General features: G+C 39.2%; 1 protein-coding gene across 7 annotated transcripts in view; it reads left to right on the top strand.

The window, feature by feature from the left end:
• Window positions 1–293: 293 nt before the first annotated feature.
• APC (APC regulator of WNT signaling pathway) overlaps window positions 294–12,168 on the top strand; it is a 133,687-nt gene continuing 121,812 nt past the window's right edge. For 4 of the 7 annotated variants that reach the window (XM_045087134.1, XM_004761323.3, XM_004761320.3 and 1 more), the window contains exon 1: window positions 294–681. In XM_045087134.1, the coding sequence (XP_044943069.1) occupies window positions 517–681 (165 nt within the window). In that variant the 5' untranslated portion in view covers window positions 294–516. The remainder of the gene's footprint in view (window positions 682–12,168) is intronic. The other 3 variants (XM_004761324.3, XM_004761321.3, XM_004761318.3) reach the window with 1 other exon arrangement.

The raw sequence follows: 12,168 nt of genomic DNA, 5'->3' as shown, positions 1-12,168 counted from the left end.
CAGGTTTTATCAATCCATCATCAGCACTTAGCCTAGAACGGTTCACACTATAGGTGCTAGATAGGTGTTTGCTGAATAACTGTGGGTGTGTAGAAGGGTTTTATTAATTAAGCCGCTAACCAGTCAAAGAAAGGCCAGTAGGTCTGACGACTGAGATTCTGCATCCCAAGTAGCAAGCCCGCGAGGGCCAGGACCGCGAATAACCAAGGGGTCTGAGAGCGCTGCGGCAAAGCGACTGCGCATTCCAGCCCCTCCTTGCGGGGCAGGAGGACGCCGGCGATCCCCACGCACGCATGCGCGCTGCATTCTTCCCGCCTCCAACAAGATGGCGGAGGCCAAGTAGCAAGGGGGCGGAGTGTGGCCGACGGAAACCCGGCCGCTGCTGGGGGGAGCTGCGGGCGAAGGCCCGGGAGCAGCGGGCCGAGGCTGGCACGATGCTGTTCCCGGGAGGCGTTGTTAGTTACTGCTGAGGAAGGTGGAGCACCGAGTTGCCTTCCCGGACCCCCGGCGCTCCCTATGTACGCCTCTCTGGGCTCGGGTCCGGTCGGCGTTTTGCCTGCTTCTGCACCACCCTCTCCTCTCGGGTCCTGGAGCTCCGGCAGCGGCAGCGGCTGTGTCCCGCAGGAGAGGAAGCGCCCAGGCGGCGTCCGTACTTCTGGCCGCGGGGCGAGCGTCTGGCAGGTGAGTGAAGCGCAAGCTTTGGTGTCTTTGCCTCGCCGTTGCTCCAGACCTTAGTGGTGCTCGGCCGGACTCTGCCGCTCTCTTGTCTCCACGTCCCACCCTCTCTCCGCCCTGTGCCCCCTTTCAGGCCTCCAGCTGGACCCTGGCTTTGCAAGCCCTCCATTCTCACACAGTGGGTGGGGGTCGCGACGCCTGCTGCCCTCAACACCTTTCCTGGTTCCTGGTGAAGCTTCACCCCTCCAAGCGGTCTCTCCTTTGCTTTAGGTGGGTGGGTCGTTGCCCCTCCTATTTTAGTCGCCTCCCGATCTTCCTGGTTTGGACCCTCTTGCTTCCTTTAAAAGTTGAATTGGGAAGAATACCCGGTAGCCTCGTATGCAGACTTACAAAGAAAAAGCTTCACCTTGATGAGGGAATCAAGTCCCCAGGAAACGGGTGGTTGGAAGAGTTGGAGACTCCTTGGCCCATTGAACTGCAAAGTAGAGAATGGTGCCTGGGATGCAAATGATTGTTCATGGAAATTAATCTCTAACTATAGTAAATCGTCGGTCTCCGAACTTTTAAGGCGGGGGCTTACGTTTTCTAGATCTAGTGAAAGAATTGGGAAGTGTTCGTTTTAAAAAAGAAGGCTTGTGATTGTTAAGATATGTAATAGCACAGGAAAGGTTAAATGATTTATTCTTTTATTCAGTGTTCGCTCAAATTGACCAGCCAAGCTTTAGAAACCCGTATTGCACACGCTCTTTGTTTTATTTAGAAAGAACTAAAATGGAGAAAAGCTTTTTAAACTCAAAACCTCTCAAATTTCATGGATTCTCCTTTGTTTCTATTAACAGTCGCTATAGGACTTGGTATTTTCTGCAAAATTTAGGCTGTGCCAGTCTCAGTTCTCCCTCCTTCATTACTGGGGCAAGGGTACTCAGAATTAATGGTGTAAGAAACTGTCCTAAATAACCTGGTCTCTTGCCAGAGTTTATAAGGGCAAACTGCAGGATTGAAATGGTAGTGGAGGAAGTTGCCATGGCTGTTTTTCCCATATTTTCTGTCTTTCTGCAGTTATCTCAACTCTGTCCTTCTGTTTGGGCTTCATGCTGGGACTAGCTTCCCTCCTAGTTTAAAGATGGCTATCAGCAAGGTTCATGTGATAGCCTTTGTCATTTACTTCCAAAGGGAGAGAGAAGTAGTTGGATAATTTCTCAAGAATCCCAAAATTGTAAAAATGAGATTATAGATATAATTGATAGCTTCTCCTTTGAGATTGCAAATGGGTGGACTATTTTATTAACATTAAATTGAGTAGTATCATTTTGTAAAAGCTATGCTAGGTGCCCTCCCAAGTTATTAAACACAGACTATCCTTGCCGTATTGGAATTCTGTACTAACAATCTTTAATATGTGGGTTGTATAATTGGCCTGACAGATTTGTTTACTTTTCATTCTGCCTCATGACACATAATCTCTTTCCCTTTGCTGTAGACTTAGACCTCTTAGTGAATTTCCTTCTTTAAAAAAATTTTTTTAATTTCTTAAATTTAGAGATAAAATTGTTTAGTTCAAAAAAATGGGAGATATTTTTATGTTTGATTCCTGTATGGGCTAGTTCATTCATTTGTTTTTAGCCTTCATTTTTCTACAATCTAGGGCTGTACGTTTTTAGAGGGGGTTATCTCAATTCTGTGCTTTTGGCTGAAGGTATAGTAGGACTGCTGAGCTCCAGGCAATGGCTCTCTACCTCTGGCAAAATAATTTGAAGGATTATGTCAAAACACATCTCTGATTACAAACTGTTATTAAAAATCTCTTACTCTTCCTCTCTTAGGGAATCTGTTTTCTCCTTCTCACTCACTGTCTTTATGAACCCCTCTTTGTCTCTCTGTTCATCTAACCCATTAGCCTACTGCTGACTTCATTTGCCTCTCTAAACCAGGATCTCACAGTCATCAGATTTTACTAATGATGCCCCAGCGTGCTTTCTTTTCTGTGGATATACCTTTCTAGTCCCCAATCCAGAATGAGCCTCATCACTAGCTCTTTCATTTTGACCCCTGAGCCCCTGAACGATACAAGAGACAAGTTGTGTGTGGATTTTGGTTGGTTTTTATACCAGTTGGTGCTCTGCTCTCTACTGGGTCTTTAGTGCTGATTGTGTTCCTTACTGTCTCATTTCTGAAGGTTTTTATAGCAAATAACTTGATCTCTTTTCCTGAGAAAAATGTCAGCTGTCTGAGGTATATTCTTTTCTATCCTCAGTATGATTTCCTTATTTACTCCTGTCTCAGAGGAAGAAATGCCCTTCCCCTTTTTCAAGAATAGGCCCCTCCAGATGTGTCACAATCATCCCTCCCTGTCTTTCTGTAGAACTGTCCGTTAGTCTCTCCCTCTCTCGAGTATACATATGCTTCTGTGTCAAGGCTGCCAAATACAGTGCTGAGTGCAACTCAGTGAGGCCAGTCTGAATTTTGAGCCTGCTGTGCCATTGTATTTTTATTCTTTAATTCCAGAAGTCTGGTGTAGTAGAAAAAACATTGACTTTTGAGTCAGATAAATCTGGGTTTGAAGTCTATTACAACCACTTAGTGGCTATGTGGCTGTGGGTAAGTTACTACTCACTCTATTTTTTATCTATAAAACAGAATGTTAAACTTGCTTACAGAGTCATAATTGAAGGAGTTTAACACATGTTAAATGTCCACCCAAGTGTTTGGTACATTTTGGAGTTCCTAATAAATATTAATTATTCTTACTTTGCACTCTTTAGTCAGAGTGCTACTTTAAAAGTGCTACTTTTTTTTTTTTTTTTTAAAGATTTTATTTATTTATTTGACAGAGAGAGAAATCACAAGTAGGAGGAGAGTCAGGCAGAGAGAGAGAGAGAAGCAGGCTCCCGCTGAGCAAAGAGCCCGATGCGGGGCTCGATCCCAGGACACTGAGATCATGACCTGAGCCGAAGGCAGCGGCTTAATCCACTGAGCCACCTAGGTGCCCCAAAAGTGCTACTTTAAAAGTCACCTATGACTTCCTAATCACCAATTCTAATGGTCTTTCCTCAGTTATCCTTGGTTCCTAAGATCATTTGCGAAATATACTATACAGGAATAAGATTATCTGATTTCTTGGTTCTCCTGCATTGTATGTCCTGATTCTCTTATGTCTCCGAAAATTTTTTCACATTTCCTGCACTACTTCCCTCAAAACATAGCAGTTCCTGCATTAGTTAAGATGCAAACTGAATTTAAAGGCAAAAAGAATGTATTGACTTATATAATTGGCATGTGCACAGATAGAATTGGTTTCAAGAATAGGCTTATGTCATCAGGGCTGAAGTTCCATTTTTCTGCTACTATGTCAACTTTGTCCTCCTGGTTGCGCTTTATGCTCAGACTGGCTTCCCTCCTAGTAAGAAAAAAGAAATGGCTATCAGCAATGTTCGTGTGATAGCCTTCTTTATTTCCAAAGGGAGAGAGAAGGATTCTCTTCTAGTCTTTTCCCAAAAGTCCTAACCTCTATTCTGATTGAACAAATGGAGAAGGTCTTGCTGCCAAGTCGGTCATAGTATCTTTGTCAAGAGGAGTGGAATTACTCTACTTGGCCTAACCAGTGGATGAACCTCATCTAAAATGACAGGAGGTAACCAATGTACTCAAGGATCTCTGTGCTTTTCACTGTGTTCTCTTGGTGGTTGTATCTTGTTTTTAATGATATAAATCGTCATTTTTGTGTGGATGCTTCTCCATTCTGCAACTTGACTTCCCACATTGCTTGCTATATATCTCTATCTTAGATGTGCTATAAGCTTACCTCATACCAAACAGAATCACATGAAATTTGATTTTAATGCACCTACCCTCACCTTGTGTGTTTACATTTGCATATGTGTATATGTTTCTCTTCCTTCTAGTTTCCCTTTTGTGAACCCCTTTCTCCCAGCCAGCCACTCTAATCCTGCAGTCATCTTGGTTCTCCCACTTTCAGCAGCTGTCAAATCTTGAATATATCTTATATTAGTTTGGCTTCAGGTTACATAACACTGACCAACAGTAAATAGTATTTCACATAAAAGGAAGCCCAGAGTTGGAGGATTGCTGGGCAGTCAGTGACAATGACCTTATATCAAGGGTTGAGGTGCTCTTCATCTTTATCCTTAGTGTGCTGATCTTTGCGCTTAGGTTCATCCTCCTACTGCTGCACATTCCTCTTTCTGCTCCAGACATCACAGTCTCACATAGCCACCAAAGATTGTAGGAAGTTTGCCCTCCAGTCTCTTGATTAGGCAAATAAACCTTTTACAGAAGCCCTATGTCAGATGTCATGCTGGCATGTTCATGTCCTACTATCAAGGGGGCTGGAAAAACCATTATCTGGCATTTCAGTGTAGGAGGAAGTTAGGTGAATGGCTAAGGGGAAGGCGACCAATAATATCAGTGACATGTCTCTACAGTATTTTGTGGAGAAGTAAGTTTAAATAAGTAAGAATTTTCCAATAGTAGGAGCAAACTTATAGCACCGCTTACCTCAACAGTTGATAATAAGCTATGCATAGGATTTTGGCCAAACACTGAGGTAGTCATAAATCACTGATTAAAATTGGATTATGTAAAATTAAATATTTCAGTGATACATCCCTGTTCTTCTAAGGTTGATGTTTTTCTTTACTTTTTTAAAAAATTAAATTCAAGGGGCACCTGGGTGGCTCAGTGGGTTAAAGCCTCTGCCTTCAGCTCAGGTCATGATCCCAGGGTCCTGGGATAGAGAGCCTTCTCTCTCTGCCTGCTTGTGATCTCTGTCTGTCAAATAAAGAAATAAAAATCTTTTAAAAAAATTAAATTCAATTAATTAACATATATTATTAGTTTCAGAGGTAGAGTTCAATTATACATCAGTCTTTATTTATTTATTTATTTGACAGAGAGAGAGAGAGAGACATTGAGAGAGGGAACACAAGCAGGGGGAGTGGTAGAGGGAGTAGCAGGCTCCCCACTGAGCAGGGATCCTGATGCGGGGCTCCATCCCAGGACCCTGGGATCATGACTCAAGCTGAAGGCAGAAGCTTAACGACTGAGCCACCCAGGCGCCCTAATTCATCAGTCTTATATAACACCCCGCACTTATTACATCACATGCCCTCTTTACTGTCCATCACCCAGTTACTCCTAAGGTTGATGTTAAGTACATTTATGTGTACCTCGTGGAACCACTGAGAGAAATAGGCACATATAAAACCATTAGAAAATAGATTTTTTTTTTTCCCTTAGGCATTTGGAAAATATATAGGTACATTTTTGGTTGTCACAGTGGTTGTAAGGGCCTACTGAGAACTAGTGGGTAGAAATCCCATATACTAAAAGATTCATCTCTTTAAAAATGCCAGTGGTGGCCCTACACCTTGAAATAAGCAAGTGCTTTGCTTTTTGAAAGAATTCATAGACATTCATTTGTATTCTTATATTGCAAGTGACAGAAAACCAAATTCAGACTGCTTAAACAATAGAGGGAATGATTAGATCTTGTAGCTGAACTTTATCTGAGGCTTTATCTAGCCTGAAATCATCAAGGACTTGGCTCAGTTTCTCTGTGATCTGTTCAGCTCTGTCATTCCCCTTGTTTTGGTTTCATTCTGAGGCTAGCTTATCTCATGGTAGCAAATTACTGTAGCACTTTGAGACTTAAAACCCTCATTTCACATGTAAAGTAAACTGAAGAATACCTTCTGTTCCTTGATTTTGTGAGTATTTGTTAAGTATCGTCACTACTAAAACTTTCCCTAAACATCTACCTGTAAAATGTCAGTTACTTCCCCTGTTGTGCTACAATTTTATAATCTATATTTTTATCTCTAGTATATGTTATATTCGGTAAGTATTATTTTTATATGTCTCAAGGCATTACCTTGTCTTAATTATTTTTGTATTCTTAATGTCTGGGATCATGACCTAAGCCAAAGGCAGAGGCTTTAACGCACTGAGCCACCCAGGTGCCCCAGGATACTACTTTACATAGATTGGTGAGGAAAGGGCTTTTTGAGAGGCCCCTTGAACTGAGAGACCTGAAGGAAGTGATGGGAGTAAGCTACAGAGCTATCTGAGGGAAAATGTTCAGGGAGAAGGAGCAGTGTCTTCTGAAATGGAAGTGTTTTGGCATGTTGGAAGAACCAACAGGGAGGCTAATGTGGCTGACTCAGAGTGAGTGAAGGGGAGAGTGGTTAAGACAGTTGGTAGAATAGGCAGAGGCTAGATCAAATAGGGCATTGAAAGTCATTTAAAGATTCCATTTTACTCTGAGTGAAATGGAAATCATTATAGTGTTTCAAGCATGGGAATATCCAGATTTGAGTTGGTTTTTGTTTTTTTTGTTTTGTTTTGTTTTGTTTTAGAGGATTATTCCAACTTGTATTGAAAATTAAAGACAAGAGTGGAAGAAGGAAAACCAGTCAGGAAAAATCTTACAATAATCTGGGTTGAAAATGTGCTGCTTGGAGAAGGTAGTAGTGATTGGGGAGCAAAGAAGTTGTCAGCTTTGTGATATACTCAGGAAGTAGAAAGGCACCTGACTGGCTCAGTCAGGTCATGATCTCAGTTTCATGAGATCAAACCCCATGTCGGGCTCCACACTCAGCCTGGAGTCTACTTGAGATTCTATCTCTATGCCCCTCCCTCACTCGCACTCTCCCTCGCTCTCTCTCTCAAAATAAAAAAATAAAACCTTTAAAGAACAAAAGTAGAATAATTAGGATTTACTGATGGATTAGACGTGGAGTATGAGGGAAAGAAGTAAAGGATGACTCCCAAGTTTTTCAACATGAGCAACTGGATGAAAAGTGGCACATTTTACTGAGATGGGCTGTTGGGTAGGGGGTAGGTGGAAAACAGGTTTAGAGTTGTAAATCAGGAGTTTTGTTTTGGATGTGGCTATGTTTGAGATTCCTATAAAATATTCAAGACTTTGAATAGGCATATCTATTAGGAGTTCGAGGGAGAGGTGAAGCTGGAGGTTTATGTTTGAAAGTTATCAGTGTACAGATGGTATTTAGGGCTCTGGGACCAGATGAGATCATCTGAGGAGTGAGAATAAGATTCGTGAAACATCTTGATATTAAAAATCATTTCTTATATTAAAGGTTGGGAGCCACCATGTTAGATAGTAGTTACAGCATTCAGAATATGGCGAGGATAATAAGTAATTCTTTGAGAAAGAAGTGGGACTCAACCCGGGCTTCAAAAAATAGAAAAGTCCTTTTCCTTCTCATTTGAAGCACAGTGCCTACCTTGTGGTGAGCGTTCTACAGGTGCTGGTAAATGGACAAAAAGCACTTAGGCTGGGGAGCAGCCTGAGCAGAAGTTTGGCAAGAGGGAAAACTAGAATGTTTTAAAAGAACATCAGAGAACTAGAGGGAAAAAGTTTGTGCTGACAAGTAGTGAAAAGTAGGATTGGGTTAGTCTATTAGAAGCTTTAAATTGTAAAATGACAGTTATGTTTAACCCTGTAACTTAAATTATAGTTTTCAGTTCTGTTTCTGTTGTTTGCACAGTGCCTGGCCTCAAATAGATGCTCAGAAAGTATTGAATAAGTGAATGTGGAATTCCCAAGATGTAAGATTTACCTCTACTCTATTCTTTTCCTCTCATTAAAATGTAGTGGGATGCAAACTATGTTAAGTCATATAGGGATGATCTTACATTTGCTTCAGTTTATTATTATTTCTAATGCTAAGCATTAAACACATCTATACTTTATGATTGATAACAGATTACTTAAGACATACCTCAAAACTGGCTCATAAAATACCAGAATATTGGCAGAACTGAGGTTGAAAATGGTTGCACCAGAAAGTGAGGAGCCATAATAATCTTTTGTTCAGAGACTGACAGTTATTTTGCTTTTACAAATAAATTTATTTATGACAAAACTTATGTCATAAATAAATTTATTTATGTCAAAGCAGAAATGACTGCCTGAAGCCTGTTTATAGATCATTTTCTCTTTTAGCTGTTAGGAGCAAACTGGTTTAGAATTTTAGCCAGAAAACTGGAGATGAAATATCTTTGGAGATTGAATTTTTATTATTTTTATGGTTATATGATTTACAACACTTAAGTATAATTATAAATTATTATAAATAATTAGCAAATTATAGACTTATATAGTTTAACCATTAGAAAATAGTTTACCTGAATAAAATCATAGTGAGATAAAAATTGAGATTTTAATTATATTTTGAAGTAATTAAAATAAGATACATAGGTTTGTGATTATTTTCTTCAGTTCTTATATACCCCATTATTAAAGCTTTATATAGTCATTATAGGAAATTCAAGAAATAAAATAAGAAGTACAGATAATATGCAAAAGCTCATCATATAAAAAAACCAGTATAGCTTTTGTCTACCCCAACCCCTCTCTCCCTCTGTCTCATTTTGTCTTTTTTCCGTGCCTAAGACATATCCCCCGTTGTAGTATACATGTTTGTGTGTGTATATTTCTAATTTTAAAAAGCATTAGGTTATATACATTTCTTAGACTCCTTTGTAAATCTTATTTTTATTGACTGTATAATAATCCCATTAAAAGAATTATTTTTCTTTTTTAAAAAATTTATTTATTTAGGATTTTATTTATTTGACAGAGATCACAAGTAGGCAGAGAGGCAGGCAGAGAGAGAGGAGGAAGCAAGCTCCCTGGTGAGCAGAAAGCCGGATGCAGGGCTCGATCCCAGGACCCTGAGATCATGACCTGGGCTGAAGGCAGAAGCTTTAACCCACTGAGCCATCCAGGCACCCCAAGAATTATTTTTCTTAACTACTCCCTGTAGTTGGTTATTTAGTTGTTTTCCATTTTATTTTCATGTGGGATGAACATCTTAGCATGTTATGGATTTCTTTTTATCTTGGCCTTTTTCCTTAAGATGGGTTCATAGATAATGAAGTCACTGGATGATAGACTATAACATCTTTAAGGTTAATAATTCATGTTGCCAGATAGGCCCAATAAATATTAATTGGTTTGAAATTAATCGTAATGGGGGGAAAATTAGGACCTACAGAGTTGCTGAGCTTTAGTGTTAGTCTTAATCAACCTTTTGTTCATCTCCAAGTATTTCTTTTTTTCTATAACACATATTCTAGATTGTACATAAAATGTACAATATGTTATTGTAAACACATGAATTTATTACCCAGGTCAAGAAATAGAATGCTGCATCATCCCAGGGCTGCCCTTCCTGTCTTGTTCCTGATCTCAAAGAGAAAGCTTTTAACATTTCACTCCCAAGTACGTTTGCTGAAGGTTTGTTTTCTGTTTTGTTTTTTGTTAAAACCTTTAATACATTAAAGAAGTTCTCTGCTCAAAGTCAATCTACAGAAATCTGCTGCATTTCTTTGTACCATAATGAAGCAGCAGAAAGAGAAATTAGGAAAACCATCCTATTTACAATGGCTCCAAAAATAGTAAGACACCTAGAAGTAAACCTAACCAAAGAGGTAAAAGACCTGTATTCTGAAAACTATAAAACTCTGAATAAAGGAGTTGAAGACAACACAAAGAAATGGAAAGACATTTCACGCTTATGGATTGGAAAAACAAGTATTGTTAAAATGTCTCTGCTACCCAAAGCAGTCTATGCATTTAATGCAATCCCTATCCAAATACCAATGGCATTTTTCACAGAAATGGAACAAACAATCCTAAAATTTGTGTGGAACCACAAAAGACTTGAATAGCCAAAGCAGTCTTATAAAGCAAACGCAAAGCTGGAGGCGTCACAATTCCAGACATCAAGTTATATTACAAAGCTATAGCAATCAAAACAGTATGATATTGGCACAAAAGTAGACATGTAGATTTATGGAGCAGAGTAGAAAATCCAGAAATAAACCCACAATTGTGTGGTCAATTAATCTTCAACAAAGCAGAAAAGACTGTGCAATGGGAAAAAGACCCATTTCCTTACATTACCCACAAAAATAGACTCAAAATGGATGAAAGATCTAAATATGAGACCATAAAAATTATGAAACCATAAAAATCCTAGAAGACAGCACAGGCAGTAATTTCTCTGACACTGGGTGCAGCAACTTTTTTTCTAGATAGGTCCCCTTGCCTCAAAAGCAAAAGTAAACTGTTGGGACTCCATCAAAATAAAAAGCTTCTGCACAGCAAAGGAAATAATCAACAAAACTAAAAAGCAGCCTACTGAATGGGAGAAGATACTTGCAAATGACATGTCTGGTAGAGGGTTAGTATCTGAAATATATAAAGAACTTGCACAACTCAACACCCAAAACCCAATAATACAATGGAAAAAATGGGCAGAAGATATAAACAGACATTTCTTCAAAGAAGACATACAAATGAGCGACAGATACTTGATAAAATGCTCATTATCGGTTACCATCAGGGAAATGCAAATCAAAACTTAACACCTGTCAGAATGGCTAAACTCAAGAACATAAGAAACAACAGGTGTTGGTGAGTTGTGGAGAAAAAGGAACCCTTGTGCACTGTTGGTAGGAATGCAGACTGATGCAGTCAGTGGAAAACAGTATGGAGTTTCCTCAAAAAGTTAAAAATAGAGAACTACCTTACAATCCAGCGGTCACACTACTGGGTATTTACCCAAAGAATACTAAAACAAATTCAAAGGGATATATGCACACTTATGTTCATTGCAGCATTATTTACAATAGCCAAGATATGGAAGCAGCCCAAGTGTCCCTCCATTGATGAAAGGTTCAAGAAGTGGGGTGTGTGTGTGTATGAATGATGAACTATTATTCAGCCATTAAAAAGAATTAAATCTTGCCACTTGTAATGACATGGATGGAGCTAGAGTATAATGCTAAGCAAAATAAGTCTGAGAAAGACAAGTACCATATGATTTCACTCATATGTAGAAATTAAGAAACAAAACAAATGAGCAAAGGGAGAAAAGAGAGACAAACCACGAAACAGACTCTTGATATAGAGAACAAACTGAGAGGAAGTGGGTGGGAGGTTGAGTGAAAAAATGCTGGGGATTAAAGAGTGCGCTCGTCATAATGAGCACCAGGTAATTAAAATAAAAACTAAAAAAAAAAAGTTCCCCGCTGTATCTTATTTACTAACAATTTTGTGTTTTGTTCTCTTTGAATTTAATGCTTTCCTTTTTTTTTTTTTTAACGACTTTTCATTGCCATATGAATTTTCTTTTACTGTGTTAATATGTTGTATTTTATTTAACTGTTAAACCTAATCTGATTTCTGGGATATATCTAATTTGGTTTTAGTGTATTATCTTCTAAAATTATTCCTGGGTTCAGTTTATTAATATTTTACCCAGCAGTTTGTTTTGCATCAGTGTTCATAAATGAGGTGGCCTATATTGTTCTTGTCAAGAAATCAATGTTATGCTAGTTTCATAAGGTAAACTGACCCTTATTTTCTGTTCTGGAAAAGTTTGTGTATGATTAGAATTTCTGTTCCTCAAATTTTTGCTGCAGTCTGGCAGGGAAGCCATC

The sequence above is a fragment of the Mustela putorius genome, unplaced genomic scaffold, assembly GCF_011764305.1.
Source record: "Mustela putorius furo isolate JIRA1106 unplaced genomic scaffold, ASM1176430v1.1 tig00001059_pilon_pilon_pilon, whole genome shotgun sequence".
Classification (NCBI taxonomy): domain Eukaryota; kingdom Metazoa; phylum Chordata; class Mammalia; order Carnivora; family Mustelidae; genus Mustela; species Mustela putorius.
This window is presented reverse-complemented; position numbering and strand designations above follow the sequence as displayed.